The sequence below is a fragment of the Pan paniscus genome, chromosome 16 (genome assembly GCF_029289425.2).
Source record: "Pan paniscus chromosome 16, NHGRI_mPanPan1-v2.0_pri, whole genome shotgun sequence".
Taxonomy (NCBI): Eukaryota; Metazoa; Chordata; class Mammalia; order Primates; family Hominidae; genus Pan; species Pan paniscus.
Window position 1 is genome coordinate 29,273,570 of NC_073265.2, and position 17,309 is coordinate 29,290,878.

A 17,309-nucleotide genomic window follows, 5' to 3' on the forward strand; every position below is an offset into this window, starting at 1 on the left:
TGGGGAACCATGATGATAAAATTATACAGCCAGGTGGGAAGCAGCTCATGAGATAACTTGACTTTTTATAAAACTGTCAGGTTTCAATTCTAATAACCTAGAAGATATTATAGAGCTAAAGCCTATTCATTAATCACATCATTCTAGATTTAGTAGTTATTGCCAGAACTATTAAAATGGGTTGGGAAAGGAATAAAGAGACAGTGCTGATAAACAGACATGTTTAATGATAGCTTGCTCTTCACAGAGATGTCTACAGAGACTTTTAATCTATAATCCAGGAGTATATAACCATGCAGCACAGACCAATTAGCCAAATGCAAAATAAACTAGATTCTTACCACAACTATCCTATAAACACTGCAACTATTCTTTCCAAAAGGACCCTAATCTTATGTGAAAACACCTACTGTGGGGGAACCAGAAACCTAGCTATCTAGCCAAAAGGAAAAAATAGCAATTCAGTGGTTAATTGGTGAAAGCAGGAAATGTATGCCCTTTACTGTGCTGCTGTTGCTGCTGTTGTTGCTGCTGTTGTTGCTGCTGTTGCTGCTGCGGCAGGTGCTGCTGCTGCTGCTGCTGCTGCTGCTTTGGTCTTCTTAGTTTTGTTCTTTTTGTCTCTCTTCTTCAGCCCATCCATGTTAGCTCTAAGGAGGTTTGAATAAGCCTGAAAGATACAACAGAGCATACCTTAGTGGGAAGATGTGCAAACTGGCAGAACACCAGCCCTATTTGCATAATGGATTTAGGGTAGCCAAAATCAGGAAAGAATATAGCACCATTGGACACTTGTACCGGAAAATGGTATAAGCATAAAACACTCTTTCACATTATAGCAGCTTCTGCAACACCCACAGACAGTTGCACACATTTTTTACGTTTTTTTCCAAGGGAAAATTGCAGGCAACTTCTTGTTCAACTATACTATAGGTAGCATATATCTACAGCCTAAGACAAAATCTAACTTAAAAAGACTAGAAAGGAAGACGGTATTAGCGTTGAAATTCACACCCGGGCAGCTTTTACTTGAAACATACTGGTAAAACTTATCTCCGGAGAGCAGTGAACCCAAGTATCAATCTTACCCAGTGTTCACTATCATACTGACTCTTGCCCTGAGAAGGGAAACATAAGGAACACCCAAAACTCACCATCTGAAACTTATTCACTTCCTTGGAGCTCACCTGAAAAAGAAGGAAAAAAGAGGTCATACCTATTATCCATATAAGCATCCTCTTCTCCACCCCAGATAGTATCTCAAAAGCCTCCAGAAGACAATATCCTTATCTTTAAAATACTTCTCCCCAACTTCAGGGTTCATAATACACGAATGGTTATTTTTCTACTCTACTTTCCTCTGCCTAGAGAACAAGAAAAGGAGCTCTGCATCTTTTTCCACATGAGAATTGCACCAAGAGGTGAAAGGCAGTAGGCTCCTTTGGAAAAAAAAAAAAAAGCTTTGTGTCTCACCTCTTGAAATCCCTTAGAAAGGTGGCATTGGGTTTTCTCCCTGGGTTCTGAGAAAAGTCAGAGGACTTCTCAGTATTAATTTTTTATACATTAATAGAAGATATATTTAAACTACTCCCTCCCCATCTTATTTTTAAACCTGCCTTCCATTAATTCAAGCATATTTAAGCACAATGCGAGCTACCACAAAATAAATTCTACCTCTGAAGAACATTCCTTAGGTTTTTGTTATTTCATGATATCTAACTTTATCTGTAAAACCACATAAGCTTGTTTTACTGTAGAAGTCCTCTCAAGATAACTTGTCGCGGGAGACTTCCAACTAAGTATAGTCTACATTTTCATGCAGTCAGTATCCTACACTAATGTGATTTCTGCCACAGCAGAATAAAGTAGTATTCACTCAATTCAAGGAGTCTCTTCCTTTGCCTTATTCAACCTCCACTGAAAGACTAGGGCTCTTGACTAAATGTATATTTTCTCAAGTGCCAAACCTAACATCTAGCTGCACATTCGCCATGTGAACCACAAAGATAAGGAAATAATAGCATCACCTGGTACCAAGAAACTGCTTATTGAAGGCCCAGCACAGTAAGGGGCTAAGGAATCAAATATTTATGCCAGCTGCTCCTTACAGTACTACCAATAAGGACCAATATGCTACTTTCATTTCCACAAGAGCTTTAGCAGAACTAACGACTGTCTGACCTCTACCTTCTTATTTTATTCTGGAGGTTTCCACTACTAAAGTATAGGAAGGTCTTGGTCTCAAAAATAGCCACACAGGGCAAAAGGGAAAAATAAATAAAAGCCTGGTTCAGAAACGCCCCATCCTCTGTTAAGTTCAAGTCTTTACATTTCAAAAGACGGCCTTAGAAATTAAGCTCACCACAGTGCTGATCTTCTTCTTCCCATCGGTAGCTCTTAACAGACACTTGTTGTCTGCGGGCTCAAAGCCCTCCACAGTACCTTTCTTTGGAATGGGTTTGGTTCGACCGTCATCTGAAGGAAAAAATGCATCCTGGTGAACACGGCCGCGTACGTGGCTGAGCGGCAGACAAACAGTTAAAACAGAGGAGGGGGGTAAGTGATGACCTAATCCAGCCCCGCTGCTCTGGTTTTGTTAAACACCTCATCTGCTATCACGGTCTGGCGAAACCCTGGAGAAACTATTATTTCCACGACGGAAACATGTAATATCGAAGCACGTTAAATTCCACTCAAAGTGGCGGCGTCTGGGATCCCTGACAAAGAGCCCTGGGCTGCTTGGGGCCCATTGTTACCAGAAGCAACCTAGGCGGCTCAGTGCTGGGGACTGAGCCAGCTACAATCCCTACTATTTTCCGGGCCCGAAGCCCCGAATGTGCCCAGTACAGGGTGGCGAAAGGTAGAGGAAGGCGGCGGTCCGCGGCAGACAGACTCCGGTGGCTCCCAGACACCGGGCACCCAGGGAGCATCGCCCGGCTCCCCTCCCGCTGCTTACACTTCTTCAAGGTGATATAGACGCTGCCCGACGTCCGGCACTTCTGGAAAAGTCTGGTCAGCTCCGTGAGGAACTGGAAAACAACAGGCCCAGCCCCGTTAGCCAGCCCCAAATCCTCGTCCCGCCGCGTCAAGGCCCTGGTCCTCCTGCAGGAGGCACAGGTCTCGAGTAACGCCTGAGCCGCCCCCTTCCCTCGGCCGGCCAGGCCTAGCCATACCTGCTCGCTCTCCAACAACACCATCGCGGCGACGCTGGCTCGACTCCCTCCGCTTAAGCCCCTAGCAGTGAGAGCCGGAAGTTCGGCCTAGGCTGGGCGGGACTTCCGCTACTAGACTTCCATTGTCTTCCACCAATCTCTTCTCTTCCACCAATCCCGGCCTGCGCCCTCCCCCCTCCCCGCCCGCCTAGCGCCCGCGCCCTGGGACGTCCGGAGGCCTGTGACCCGGAGGCGCTGGGGCTGTCCTGGGCCGTCTCACCCCAGCCAGTGTGAGGGAGTGAGAGCAAAAGAAAGTTTTGATAGCAGCGTACGATTTATATTCAGCTGTATGCTGGACAGGTAACCTAACAACTCAGTGACTCAGTTTCCTTATCCATAAAGTAAGGGTAATGATAGTACCTACCGCGCAGTGTGGTCGTGAAGCGTAAATGAAACTCAGATTAAATACGTAGAACAGTGCCTGGCACATACAGCGTGTTCAGTAGGTATCAGCTATTGTTCTTTTCATTATTGTCATTATAAGTTACTGTAGAGATCCTTTAAACTCTCCCTAAACGCTGACCTGCAGCTCTAGCCAGAAGGGCTGGGCCGGGTGCGGTGGCTCACGCCTGTAATCCCGGCACTTTGGGAGGCCGAGGCGGGTGGATCACGAGGTCAGGAGATTGAGACCATCCTGGCTAACACGGTGAAACCCCGTCTCTACTAAAAATACAAAAAAGTTAGCCGGGCGTGGTGGCGGGCGCCTGTAGTCCCAGCTACTCGGGAGGCTGAGGCAGGAGAATGGCGTGAACCCAGGAGGCAGAGCTTGCAGTGAGCTGAGATCGCGCCACTGCACTCCAGCCTGGAAGACAGAGCGAGACTCCGTCTCAAAAAAAAAAAAAAAAAAAAAAAAAAAATGAGGGGCTGGAGCCCAGTCTTTAGTTCTACCTCTGATTAGTCAGGAGAACTAGGTTGTAAGCCCTCTCTGCCAGTAGCCAACTTGAACCCTGGGCCCTCTATAAAGTCAAGCATTCCACCACACAAGAGGTTTTCGCTGAGTGCCTCTCAGTCTGTGCCAGGCACGGTTGTAGAGGTTGGGGATGCAGCAGGATAAGAAAAGCTAAGTTCCTGGTTTCCTGGAAGTTGGGTTAAAGGGGCAGGGAGGAAATAAACAATGAAGCAAACAAGTAAGTAGTACAGCTTCAGATAATGAATTCCGTGAAGACAGCCTAAGCAGGGCTGTATAATGAGAGTGGGAAGGGGACTGCCTGGGTTGGGGTCAGGGGAGTTCTCGTCGAAAAGGAGAACTTTGAGTTGAAAGCTGAAAGGACCAGCCATCCAAAGATCTAGGGACACAGTGTTTCAGACACAGGGAACGGCTAGAGCAAAACCTTCAAAGGGGAAACAAGTTGCCCTGTGTCTGTAAGACTGGCAGGTGCGGGTAGGGGTGAGGAGGGCTTGTGGAGCAAGGAGTAAAGGAGTAGGGAGAGGTAGCTGGGGACCAGATTATGTAGGGCCCGTGACCATGGTAAGCCTGGATTTTGTTCTAGATACAAAGAGAAGACTCGTTAAGGAAGTTTTCAACAGAACACTGAAAATCTGATTTATATTTTTTAAAGATCCCCCTGTCTGTGTTGTGGAGAATGCACTGTAGAGAGACAGGGCAGGAAATGAGGAGCCCAGTTAGGAGATTCAAACTTAATGGCTTAAATATGTTCACTCTCTGATTTCACATTTTCTTCCAAATGGCCAGCGCCCGTTGCCCACTTCCTGCCCTAGGCTGATGACCTTGTGTAGCCAACCTGTATTGGCTTTTGGTTCTCCAGCATTTGAACCTGTTCGCAATCCCCTGTTGTGTGGGTTTTGGTGAGAGGCAATAAATAAATAAATAGAAGGGTCAGAGGGTCACTCTCTCAACTGCCCTCAGCACCTGGGCTCAAGCATATGACCTAACGTGGGTCAATCTGGTGCTCTCAACCAGGACTTTGACTTCTGAGCTAGTAATATCAAGGCCCAGGGCTCTTGCATGGGTGTCCAGTCATTTGAATGTGAGGATGTTTTTGCTCATCTGTATTGGCAGATATCATGAAAATTATGCATGGGCCCTTTTTAAAAAATTTTTTTTATCTCATCAGCTATCATTAGTGTTAGTGTGTTTTACATATGGCCCAGGACGATTCTTTCAATGTGGCCCAGGGAAGCCAAAAGGTTGGACACGCATGCTAGAGGTTATTCATATGGTGCCATCACAAAGTGGTCTTGTGTTGGCGGCCCTATAGGAGGGGTTTTCACCAGACTGTTCTAATCTATGCTAGTCTTGAGGTGTGCGAAGATGACTCCCCAATTTTTAATTATAGCTTTTACCTCTGTATTGAGCTCCAAACTTGCATATTCAGCTGTCCACTTGGTAGTTCCACCTGGATGTGTAATGAGCATCTCAGATATTACGTGACCAAATCAAAACTTTTTACTTCCCACATCTTTGCTATTTATTAAATGGCACCACCATCTGACCAGTTACTGAAATAAAAACACCCATGAATCATCCCGGATTCCTTTTTCTTTTTGAGGCAGGGTCTCACTCTGTCACCCAGGCTAGAGTGCAGTGGTGCAATCTCGGCTCACTGCAGCGTCCACCTCTCAGGCTCAAGCTATCCTCCAGCCTCAGCCTCCTAAGTACTTGGGTCTATAGGCATGAGCCGCTGCCACCAGCTGTTCTTTTTCTTTTAATTTTCACATCTACACCTGCATGAGTCCTGTTAGCTATCTTGAAAGTTTAATCTGATTGCAGTCACACTAGCATCTGGACTTCTGCAAAAATCTCGGTGGCAGGCTGGATGGTCCCCCAGAGATGTCTATGTCCTAGTACATGGAATGCGTGCATCGCACTGGATCCAGTGCAATTCAACTACTGATGGAATATTCTTTGGGCTTTGTTTTTCTGTGGGAAATGACCAAGAGCACCTATTCAGAAGTCAAAGTGATCGGGGTTCAGATCCCACGTCTGCTACTTATTGATTATGTGGCCTCAGGCAACCTCTCAAGGCCTAAGTCTCTTCACTAGCAAAGTAACAATAATAATGCTTACTTCATTGAGGTTATGAAGATTTTATAAAATACTATATGTAAGAGCCTTAGGCTTGCTCTAATATGGTAAATATAGATGTTTAAATTAATTTTAAAATTTTAATTCCTCAGTCACACTAGCCACATTTCAAGGATTCAGTAGCAATATGTGGCTTGGATAGTACAGATGTAGAGCATTTCCATCATCACAAATTCTACTGGACAGCGCTGTCATTGATAACATTGGGCCTAGCACATAGTAAATGCCCAATAAACAGTATAGTATCAAATAGTGTTATTACTTATAGACCACACACCTTCCATCATTTCAACATCACCATCCTGATTTCTGCCATTATCTTAATACCACCTGTACTGTTAGTTAATATTTTTCTTTACATTGACTCACTTTCTACTTGTGTATTTAATATCATGATCATAAGTGGAAAACCAGTATCATTTGCCATAAATAAAAGGGATCATAAAAGCAAGTACTATGAAGTAAAATAATGTTGCTAAATTTAAATTTTTGAGATTAAAAAAATTAAAACAATGAGTAAAAGCAATGATAAAGTTCATTGATGTATAAGACTATATCTGAAAATAAATTCATCAGTGAGAAAAATGGTATTGTATGTGATCAATCAGGAATAAAGGTAGCTCAGGGGTACAATGAAATTGAGAGTTTATGTCAATATAACATGGTTAAATTTTGATGTTTTCCAGCACCCCAAATCCTAACTTGCAATTATGTGTGATTAGGGTAACATATCATTCATCAAATTGTAATTTAAATGCATAATAGAGGTTAATGGCTTTTGGCCTTGGAGCAGAGCAGTATGTATGTGAGGCATGGAGCTGGGTCACTGTCTCTAAGTCATGCAGGCCACACACCTTCCTGCTCCCTCTCCCTCAGTTTTTCCTCTCCCTTTCACAGTTCTAGGAGAACCATGACATGAAAATGGTTCCCAAATCCTTTCCCACATCATGGGGGCTTCATCAAAGGCCTAGGCAGCACCAAGAGCAAAACGAAGGCCCTGGGCACAAAACACCGTACCAGCTTTGGCCACTTCCCCATGGGAAGACGGGCAGAGAAAAGTACCCCTGCTCCTCAGGGCCTAGCCGACCTAAGGGACCTGAATAAGTATGCTTGTTTGTAAAACCTGAGATTGTCTCTCCCAAAATGCAGGGGTAATGTGTTTTTTCCTCAGACAGAGCACACTTTAATTTATTAGGTGTTTAATTAGAGTTGGTTTTGAATTAGGGTCAGGAATTTGGTTAGGGTTTGAATTAGGGTCAAGGATCTTGTTCAGGTTAGGGTTGATTAATTTGCAGCTGCAGTTACTCTAATGCAATTACACTTTGCAGTGCCTGGAAAGTATAATGCTTAAAAACACAGTCGCTAGTTCCTGGATGGGGTTCCTAGCTGGGGTAGTCAAGGCTGCAATAAGCCATGATTGTGCCACTGCACTCCAGTCAGGGAAACAGTGAGATGCTGTCTCAAAAACAATTTGTATTTTGTTTAACCTATTATTAATAAGGAAACCAGATGTATGTTACAATCCATTCAAAGGGGAATCCAGTAAACATCAGGAATTCTGGAATGAATTTGTAAATGGAAGCAAAATTGGATTTTGCACAGGAGGGACCCAGGGTTGTCCCTTCACTGAACAGAAGCATTTGTACATCCATAGACAAGAATCCTCTGCATTGCCATTGAGTCTCTACAACCTACAGAGTTGTAAAATAGCGCAAAGGAAATAAAAGGCTAGACATCAGCTAATCCAGAAGGCTGTGTTCTAAACAATGTATAATTTTTCATTGGAAACATCCACTATTTTTTGTTTTGTTTTGTTTTTTGTTATTGTTGTTTTTGAGTTTATCTTTTTCTTTAATGTATTTGTTTCCACTAATCTTTTTTGCATATTCCAAAATTGCTTAAGTCTCTCTGTGCCTCAGTGTCCTCATCTGTAAAATGGGGAAGTCATAAAAGTGCCTACCTCATGTCAAGGGGAGGAGTAAATGAGCTAAGGGATGCATTATTACACCGCAGTCCCTTAGTTGGGAGTGGGCTGTTCCACGTCCTCCTCGTCAAGGTGGATTCATTCTACAGGAGCAGATTGCAACAAGACACTCTGCACCTTACGGAGGACTGGCCTCTGGGCTAGTTTAACTTTTCAGTCTCAGTCTGAGGGGAACTATACCTTGGGCTCTGAGCTGCCTCACCGTAGCTCCAGTGTGCTGATTTAAGGGTCAGTTCTGGATGAAGGAAGGAGGGTATCATCTAAACACATGGAGGAATGGCACTGGGCAGGTCTGGCTTTGGGATGACAAGTTTTAGAACCTAAGGCTGGGAGACCTCCCACGTCAGCGGGAGGTGGTTAGCTCTGGTGGAGCCATCCTAAAGAAGGCCAGAGGAGTGGCCGGAGGGAGATGAGAGTGTGTCCTGGAAGCCTGGGTGCCCGGAGAGAGTAAACACCCTGAAGCCACGTCAACACACTCCCTGGACTGAATCCACTCCAACACTGGCAGTTCCCAATTCCTTTATTCTTTTCTGCAGTCAGTTGGTCAACAAGTGTTCATTGTATCTGCTCGGCCAACTCAGGGCTCCAGGAACTCTCTCCATCCCCACCCCAGGATGAAGTCATGGATTTAAATCCCAAGCCCCAGTGTCCTAGAGAGACAGCACAGGTGCCCTGGACTGTGAGTCAGAGACCCCAGGCTCACCCTGCTCCCCAACTTGCTATGAGGCCCTGCACGAGGTACTTGCTTGCGCCTTATCCTCCACAGGGAACCTGCCTCAGAGGGTTGTTGTCGGCTTTCAAGGACATAATCCACGTAAAGGGCTCATAGTAAACACCCAGTTGATGTATTTTTTAAAGTATTTTCACTGTTATGTTCAGGACTTAGGCTAGATTGCTAATGTCACTTCTACTTCCAAAATTCTTAGAACTGCTGCTTTTCTCCCCCCAGCCCCTTCTGGGGGCCCTAGGGAAGTTTCCGGAGCCCACAAGTGTCAGTGATTAACACTGGCCTTCCCCCTCGCTCGCAGCAACGCCACCACGCCCTCCCTCCAGGCGCCATCGCAGAGGTGAGGAGTGGCCTCGACCTGCCTGTGACGCGTCTTGGGCCAGTAGGGGACGCCCTGGCCTCACCAGACGAGCGCAGCCATGGGTGACCGCCTCAGCCACTCCCAGATCTTGCCCTGTCGTTTACCTTAGATCAACCCTAAGAATATCCAAGATCGTGGTCATTATTTTTCAAAATTACTTCTGTGGAGGCTAGAACTTTCCGTGTTACAGAAAGATTATCATTCATCCATTCACTGAACAAGGCTAAACAAGCAGTGTTTGGCACTGTTCTAGGTGCAAGAAGCTGACTGACTTCTCCACTAGAGAAGAGACTATTTTTTTCTCAGATAATAGCTTGCTTATATTTATTGAGAAGTTACTAAGTGCCAGGTTCATTTCTAGGTGCTTACATGTATCCACTTTTGAGCCCCCAATAGTCCTGTGAGGTGAGCGTTGTTCTAGCTGAGGAGCCTGCCACCTCTGTGCGAAGAAGAACTTGCAAATGAGTGTAGCCTGCGGGCAGCTCAGGAGTGCTGAGCTTTCAGCTGTCTTTCAGCTGTCCAAAGAGGTGACAAGAAGGGAGGGAAGGCAGAAAAGAGACCAGCTCTAGGCAGAGAGGACCAAACTGGGACTCTCTCTCCACTCCTCATCTTTCCCTCCCTCTGGGTGTGGGTTCCTATCCCAAGCCCCTGTCCCCCTCCCACTCCCATGCAGAATTCTGTCTCCTTAATCCTGTCTTTGGATTCCAGGTCCAACTTGGCATTTCTTGGCTGTATCTCTGAAGGAAAGTCATCTTAATCTCTATGAGCCTCCATTTCCTCAGCTGTAAAATGGGAAGATCTTCCTCACACTGCTGTGGTGAGTTCAGTGTGACAATGTGAATATAAAAGCTTATAAGTGAGAAAGCATGGCAGAAAAGCTAGGTTTCATTGTTCTTTTCCTCTCCTTCTCAAGCAGTACCCTGAGTAGAAATATTCGGTCGTGCAAAACACCCCTCCCTCCCTCCCCATCAAAATCCCAGTCTCTCACTAAGCTCAGCTAGCTGTGTGGAGGCAACCCATCTGGTAGCTAAATCACACGAACATGTTCAGGACAAATGGTTAGTATGTCACACGCCCTCCATTTGTGGAGGAAACTTAGGTGATGTTAAACAAAGAACAGACTCTAATGGTGGGATTTCTGGTATAGGGGCTTTGGGGAGATACAAAGGAATTGCCAGTACCCTCTAGGCTACACATCATGGGCAGCCCCTGGCCCCACATGCCTGGAAGGCCATCCTTGTACAGAATCAGGTGGTGGCACTCAAGAAATGTGTGTGAACTTTAAGAGGTTCTCCCCTTCTCATCTAGGATTTCCTTCCTCGCTGAACCTCAAGAAGGGGGCCAGCATACCCCATATTGTAAGAGGGGAAACTGAGGCCAGGAAAGGCAAGCATAGTTATTGCAAGCATAGTTATTCCCAGCCAGGCTGGAAGTCTGGGGCATGAGCACCTATTCCTGCCCTCCTCCTCCCCACACTTTCATGGGTTTAGTGGGTGGGGGAGGGGCTCCCTTATTCAGGATGATTAGGGGTCCCCAATTTAAAGTTTCCTGTCTGAAAGTCAAGGACAGGAAATTATATAGCCAGAGTTCTGCACAAATTACCCAACAGGTGTCTCGACTCCCCAAAGCAACAGATGCTGTTCATCTCTTGGCCTCTGTGTCATCATTCATCCTTGATTGTTCGGGGAAGCCCACTCCACCTCTGTGACAGACCCACAGATGCAGATTTACACAGGGAATCCTAGACAGACACAATGAAGAAACTCCCATCTGATCAGAGCCAAGTCCCAGTAATAACATCAATGAATCATTGACTTCAGTGAGTCACAATATTGAGCTGGAAGAGGCCTCCAAGACCTTTTTAGTCCAACCCTTTACCTGCTAGTTATTCACAAGTGAATAGAAACTGAGTGAGGTCCAAAGAGGGAAAATGACTTGACCAAGATCACAAAGCTTGGTAATGCCAAAGGTGAGACTGGAAGCCCCGGGCCCTGAGCCCCAGGACCATGCACTTTCCACACACCCATCTGCCTGCCACAACCTAGCTGGCACAGAGAGCAGGAGGGAGGGCATAGGCCCCTCATGACTTAGCCAAGGGCAGCTCAGTGTCTCCGTGCAGGTGGACTCCGTGTGTCAGCTTCAGCCCTCCCTTGGGAAGGGAAGGGCCTGGGGCCGTCCTCACACCCCAGGCGCCAGGCCGCTGAGCTATAGGAGGCAGCTTCCTGCTTGGCCCTTATCCAAGGCCATTTCACAATGGGGGGAAAAGCACTGAGCTGAGAGTCCCGGGTTGCTGCTCACTCCACCCCCACTCCAGCCCCTTTCAGACCCCCCAGGGACAACGAGCCAGGCCCCGCCTGAGGCTTGGGGTGAAGAGAGCTGCAAGAATGGAGACAGGCTGAACAGCCCCTTTTGGGAGTGTTCTATGAGCTGTGTCCCTGGAACTAGACGAGGGCACCACCTTGCATATTACCAGCACTATCCCCCCTTCCCTTGCCGTCCACCTGCAAGCATTCAGGCTGGGGAAGTCCCTTCTGGGACAGGAGTGGTCGCTTCCAGTCAGCCCCATAGCACTCTCATGATTAGTCAGAGGGGAACCTGGAGGCAAGAAGGCCCACAAGCTGGGAGACGGCAAGGCCTGGGTCACTTCCTGCAGTGAGGCAACGTGACTACCAGGCAGAGGAGCCCAAATTTCTCCTCCCAAGATGCTACAGGGTCTGGGGTGAACTGTGGCTCAGCTGACTGAAATTCAGGCAGGAACCAAGACAGAGACACTGAGACGGGACATTCAGCCAGGATTTATTATGCCCTTACACACAGGGTCGGCTCTGAGCTCAGCTCTGTAAGGGATCTCGTTTGAAGTAGGAGGCAGTGGTTAAGGACCCAAATCATCCTGTCTTCAAGTCTTGAAGAGGAGACAAAACAAACCTAGGTGAAATGTCAAACCACAAGACAAGGCAGTGTGAAATGAGGGCCCACACTCTCATGCTGGACAGTCCAGTACGGCCAGTGAAGCGGGGGTGGGGAGGGAGTCACTGCAGACAAAGCTTCGGGGAAGAGATGGAACCGAGAATGATGGGGAGAACTTGACTCTGCAGACAGGATGGGAAAGATCTTTCAGACAGGGAAAGGAAGACAAGGCAGAAATCAATCTGCATACGTGAGGACAGGACCCTATTTGCACCAGGGGTGGTCAGCCACGAGGCTGGAAATGTGCCTGGCCACAGGGCACTTCCTCACTCTGAGCTCTTGCTACTTGAACACAGCCTTCCTTGGTATCCGTGGGAAGTTGCTGGCCTACTGAGGCAGGATACCACACGGAGAACTAGGCAGGGGCGTGGAGGTGTCAGGGAACTCAGCCCCTTGGTGGAGGAGCCCTCTGACAACAGGAAGCAGCTGCAACGGGCTCCAGGGCTGTACTGGTATCTGCAACTCTCCCCCTACCCTGGCTGCACCCTGCAGAACAAACTGTTCTTCAAGAAGTTCTGGGGACAGAGGGCCCACACCTGCTCCCAGGTCGGGGTGGATAAACCCCCATCAGCCAGGCTGGGAGCCCAGCAGAGACATCACACAGCTCAGCAGCCCTCCTTACCCCCTGGCCCCCTGCCTCCTCCTACCCCAGACCAGGTTGCAGTTGACTAGGGCAATATAACACAAAACAAGAGCTTTATATTATTATTATTATTATTATTATTATTATTATTATTATTATTATTATTTTATAGAGACTGGGGTCTCACCATGTTGCCCAGGCTGGTCTCAAACTCCTGGTCTCAAGTGACCCTCCTGTCTCAGCCTCCCAAAGTGCTGAGATTACAGACATGAGCCATGTTACCCAGCCAAGAGCTTTGGAGAGGGAAATGAGAACTGAATCTTCATAAATACCTCATCCTGGAACTTCCAACAATGTCTCCAAAAATAGTACCTAAACTCCAGGCCTCAAACTCTAAATTGAGTGGGGATGTGAAGTGGTTGTGGCCTTACAGAAACAGCACTGGAGTGGCAGCCGAAGTGCTGAGTTCTAATCTGAATTCTGCCACTCATTGGCGTGGAACCTTAGACAAGTCACTTTTTGCCGGACTTGAGTTTCTTCCTCTGTAACTTGGGGAGTTGGGATTGAGCTGTAAAGTCCCTTCCAGTTTTAAATGTGAGACTCCAATGCTGTCAGGTAACTTTGGGATTGCCGTAATGACTGTTTGGGGGCTAGTATAGCTGGGAAAGAAATTAGGAAGAGAATCCAATTGAGGGCAAGATAAAATGGAATTGTATTCTATTCAGAACTTGAAATAGGATGGGATTTTGTCTTACCCAGATCCTCACCATAAAGAGATTTGGGAGAAAATCTTGGGAGATTTGGACTCAGAATATCTTAAGAGGTAGTGTTCTAGAAGATTGCCCAACACTTGGTGGGGAAGAGCAAGAATTCTTCCAGATTGCTTGACAAGCAGAACATGGGGAGTGGGGCACAGTAATACCAGGAAAGACACATCCCATCCTCCCAACCCTCTTTTCCACTGAAGCTGCTCCTTACAATTCCTGTAACTGGGGACCAGGCCTTTCATTCCAGTTACAGCTAAAACTTAACATGGCCATTTAAATTTCCCTGAGGGTATAAATGGCTAATATTCTCTCCTTCTAAGACCCAGCATATGCTGAGAGAGGCCTTCAGAGGAGGTGGGGGCTGGAAGAAGGAGTGAAGGTGGAGGCCCAAAGATCACGCAGGAGCCATGCTTTTTCTGAAGCCAGATCTAGGCCTAGCAACTCAGAGCAGTTCCCCGTGGGCAGTGATGTGGAAGAAGGCCCTGGGCTTCCTAAGTGCCTCTAGGTCACTTTGTGAAACCTCTCACATGGGCCTCCCTGGGAGGAGGAGCCCAGTGTAGCCCCCACCTGTCTGCTGCCTGCTCATCTTCCAGGGTGTTGAGGGGATGGGTAGCATGGCTGTCTGCCCCCACCAATTACCCGCATGGCTTGGGTCAACTAGACTCTGTCAGAGCTGTTGAAGGAGACATAAACCTAGGCTTTTGGAGGCAGCTTCAGGGAAAGGTGGAGTGTGTGAGGTGGAAGGTGGGTGAGAAAGTGTGCAAGGGGGAACGCACTGTTCTCTACTGGCCCTTTGCCAAACAGCAAGGGAGAGAGGAGTAACAAGGCCAGACTATGGCCATGTTCAGTGGTTTCCAACTGCGGCCCAAAATGAGGCAGACATAGGCTAGGCATGGTCTAGCCCCTGTGTGTGTGTGTGTGTGTGTGTGTGTGTAGGGGGAGTGTGAGGAAGTTGTGAGGGTGTGTGTGTGGTGTGTGGGGGAGTGGTGTGCGTGGGGGGTGTGGTGTGTGTGAGGAGTGTGTGGGGGAGTGTGGTGTGCGGGGGTGGTGGTGTGTGTGATGTGGGGTGTGGTGTGTGCGTCTGTGTGTGTGGTTGTGTGTGGTGTGTGGGGAGGCGTCATGTGGCATGTGTGGGGGGTTGTGTGTGTGTGAGGAGTGTGTAGTGTGGGGGGGTTGTGTGTGCATGGTGTGTGCGCGTGTGAGGGGGTGTGGTGTGCATGGGCAGTGGTGTGTGTATGTGGTGTGTGGGGGGTGGAGTGTGGTGTGTGTGTGTGGTGTGTAGGGGTGGTGTGTGGTGTGTGTGTGTGGTTGTGTGTGTGTGTGGTATGTGTGTGGTGTGGTGTGTGTGTGATGTGTGGTGTGTGGGGGTGTGGTGTGTGTGTGAGTAGTGTGTGGTGTGGGGGCGGTGGTATGCAGGGGCGGTGGTGTGTGTGGGGCCTATGGGGGGGTGGTGTGTGTGTGGTGTGGGGGGGTGTGATGTGTGTGTCTGTGTATGTGGTGGGGGGTGGTGTGTGTATGAGGAGTGTGTAGTGTGTGGGGGGTTGGTGTGTGGTGTGTGTGCGTGTGTGAGGGGGTGTGGTGTGGGGGTGGGGTGTGGTGTGTGGAGGGTGGTGTGTGTGTGGTGTGTGGGGGGTGGTGTGTGGTGTGTTTGTGTGGGGGTGTGGTGTGTGTTGTGTATGTGTGGTGTGGGGGGGTGTGGGGTGTGTGTATGGTGTGTGGTGTGTGTGTGGGGTTGTGGTGTATGTGTGGTGTGTGTGGTGCGTGGTATGTGTGGGGGGTGGTGTGCGTGTGGTGTGTGTGTGGGGTTGTGGTGTGTGTGTGGTGTGTGGGGGGTGTGGTGTGTGGGGGTGTGTGGTGCGGTGTGCGTGTGGTGTGTGGGGGTGTGTGTGTAAGGAGGTAGTGTGTGTGGATGTGTGTAGGGAGTGTGGGGTGATGGTGCATGTGTGGTATGGGGGGGTGTGGTGTGTGTGTCTGGAGTGGGGAGTGGTGGTGTGTGGGGAGGGTGGGGATGTGTGTGTGGAGTGTGGGGGTGTGTGGTGTGTGTGTGGAGTGTGGTGTGTGTGTAGGGGGCGGGTGTTGGCCTGGGTGAGCCCTGGCGATCGCAGCAGGGAAGATGCCAAAATTTTGTATTTACTGTCAGGGCAATGATGCTGGAACTGCAGAGCCAGCGCCCCGAAACCCGGCCCATCCCAAGACACTGCTTCTCACAGCCAACAGAGGAAGGAGGGAGGGGGAGAGGCCTGAAGCCGAGGCTTCTTCTTGAGGAATGCTCGCCAGGCCAGCAGCCTTCCTCACTTCAATGCAGCCTTCCCCTTCTATCCACCGATGAGCATTTAGCGGGCAACTCCTTTGTCCAGGGCAAGCCTTCCCCAGGTCTCTCTCTTCAAAAGCAGATGCTACCTAGTGGGAGGTGCGGAGTTATACATGCAAGAAAGGGCTACAGGACAGCATCACTAGTACCAAGCTGTGAAGGAGGTGGACTTTGAAGGGAAGAAAGAATTTAGAAAAACAGACTAGTGGACTAGTTAATGCGGGGAGCAGAGTGCCATTTCAGGCAGGAGAAGGAGTGTGATGTGAATCTTAGGGAAGAGTCCTCTTTGTATGTTCTGACAACTCTTCTCTGACACCAACGGGGCATCCTGCAATTGGATTCAGTGTCAATTCTGACACTGACTACCTGCAGTTAGTGCCTGTGATATTGTGAAACAGGTATTAATTAGGTCTTCATTCCTGACATACAACTCCTAAAATCCTTGGAATCTCCTAAGTTTTAAGTGTCTTTTTGCACGCTAAGCACCTAGGTAGCTTCAAGATGGGAGCTGGCCGCCAGAAAGAGCAAGACAGGGTTAGAGGATTGGGACTTTCAGCCCCACCCTTCAACCTCCAGGGAGGGAAAAGGGGCTGAAGTTTAAGTTGATCACCCGTGGCCAACGGTTTAGTCAATCAGGCTTATGTAATGAAGCGTCCATAAAAACCCAAAAGGGCAGGGTTCAGAGGATTTCTTGATAGCTGAAGACGTGGGGATTCCTGGAGGGTGGAGCACCCACGGAGGTTAAAGAAGCTCCACCCCTCCTCCATAGCTCACCCTATGCATCTTTTCATGTATATCTTGTGGACTATCCTTATAATAAGCTAACACATGTAAGTAAGTTGTCCCTGAGTTCTGTGAGCTGCTTTAGTGAACGCCAATTAGCTGGTCAGACAGAGCAGCGGCGAAACAACCCAGGGCTTGCACTTGGCATCAGAAGTGAGGAGAGGGGACTGAGTTCTCAACCTGTGTGATCTGACACTGTCGGCAGGTAGAGTCAGAGTTGAACTGGAGGATGCCCCACTAGTGTCTGCTGCGGAAATGATAGCTTGCTTGGTGGCGGGGAGAGACCCCTGCCCCCCCATCTGGTGTCAGGAACGTGTTGAGAGAGCATAGTAGGAAAAACCGAGTTTGGTTTTTTTACAGTGTCAGACTCCACAAGTTAAATGTCAAAGTCCCCAAGACTACCCTTACTTCAGAACTCAGGCGCACGCAGGGTCCACAGGCTACTGGCACTTCTGTCTGACTTGACTACACATTTGAGTTCTCACCACCCAAACTTAGGGTTCAGTAGTTGGCTAGAATGGCTCACAGAACTCACTGAGCATGCTATACCTACAATTAGTTTTATTATCAT

At 48.2% G+C, this 17,309-nt stretch overlaps 1 protein-coding gene and 1 long non-coding RNA gene across 2 annotated transcripts in view; one reads left to right on the top strand and one right to left on the bottom strand.

Annotated features, from left to right (window-relative positions):
• Positions 1 to 207: 207 nt before the first annotated feature.
• Positions 208 to 3,349, bottom strand: SRP14 (signal recognition particle 14). The gene is made up of 5 exons (XM_003826559.4): positions 3,171 to 3,349; positions 2,954 to 3,026; positions 2,360 to 2,472; positions 1,152 to 1,184; positions 208 to 667 (listed from the first exon to the last, which is right to left on the bottom strand). Exons 1-5 carry the CDS (start codon positions 3,192 to 3,194, stop codon positions 500 to 502), a joined length of 411 nt encoding a protein of 136 aa, XP_003826607.1. The 5' UTR covers positions 3,195 to 3,349; the 3' UTR covers positions 208 to 499.
• Positions 3,350 to 3,363: 14 nt separating this feature from the next.
• LOC103782959 (uncharacterized) overlaps positions 3,364 to 17,309 on the top strand; it is a 30,895-nt gene continuing 16,949 nt past the window's right edge. Inside the window, exons 1-2 of the long non-coding RNA XR_608458.5 lie at positions 3,364 to 3,509; positions 10,036 to 10,144. This is a non-coding gene — a long non-coding RNA (uncharacterized LOC103782959). The remainder of the gene's footprint in view (positions 3,510 to 10,035; positions 10,145 to 17,309) is intronic.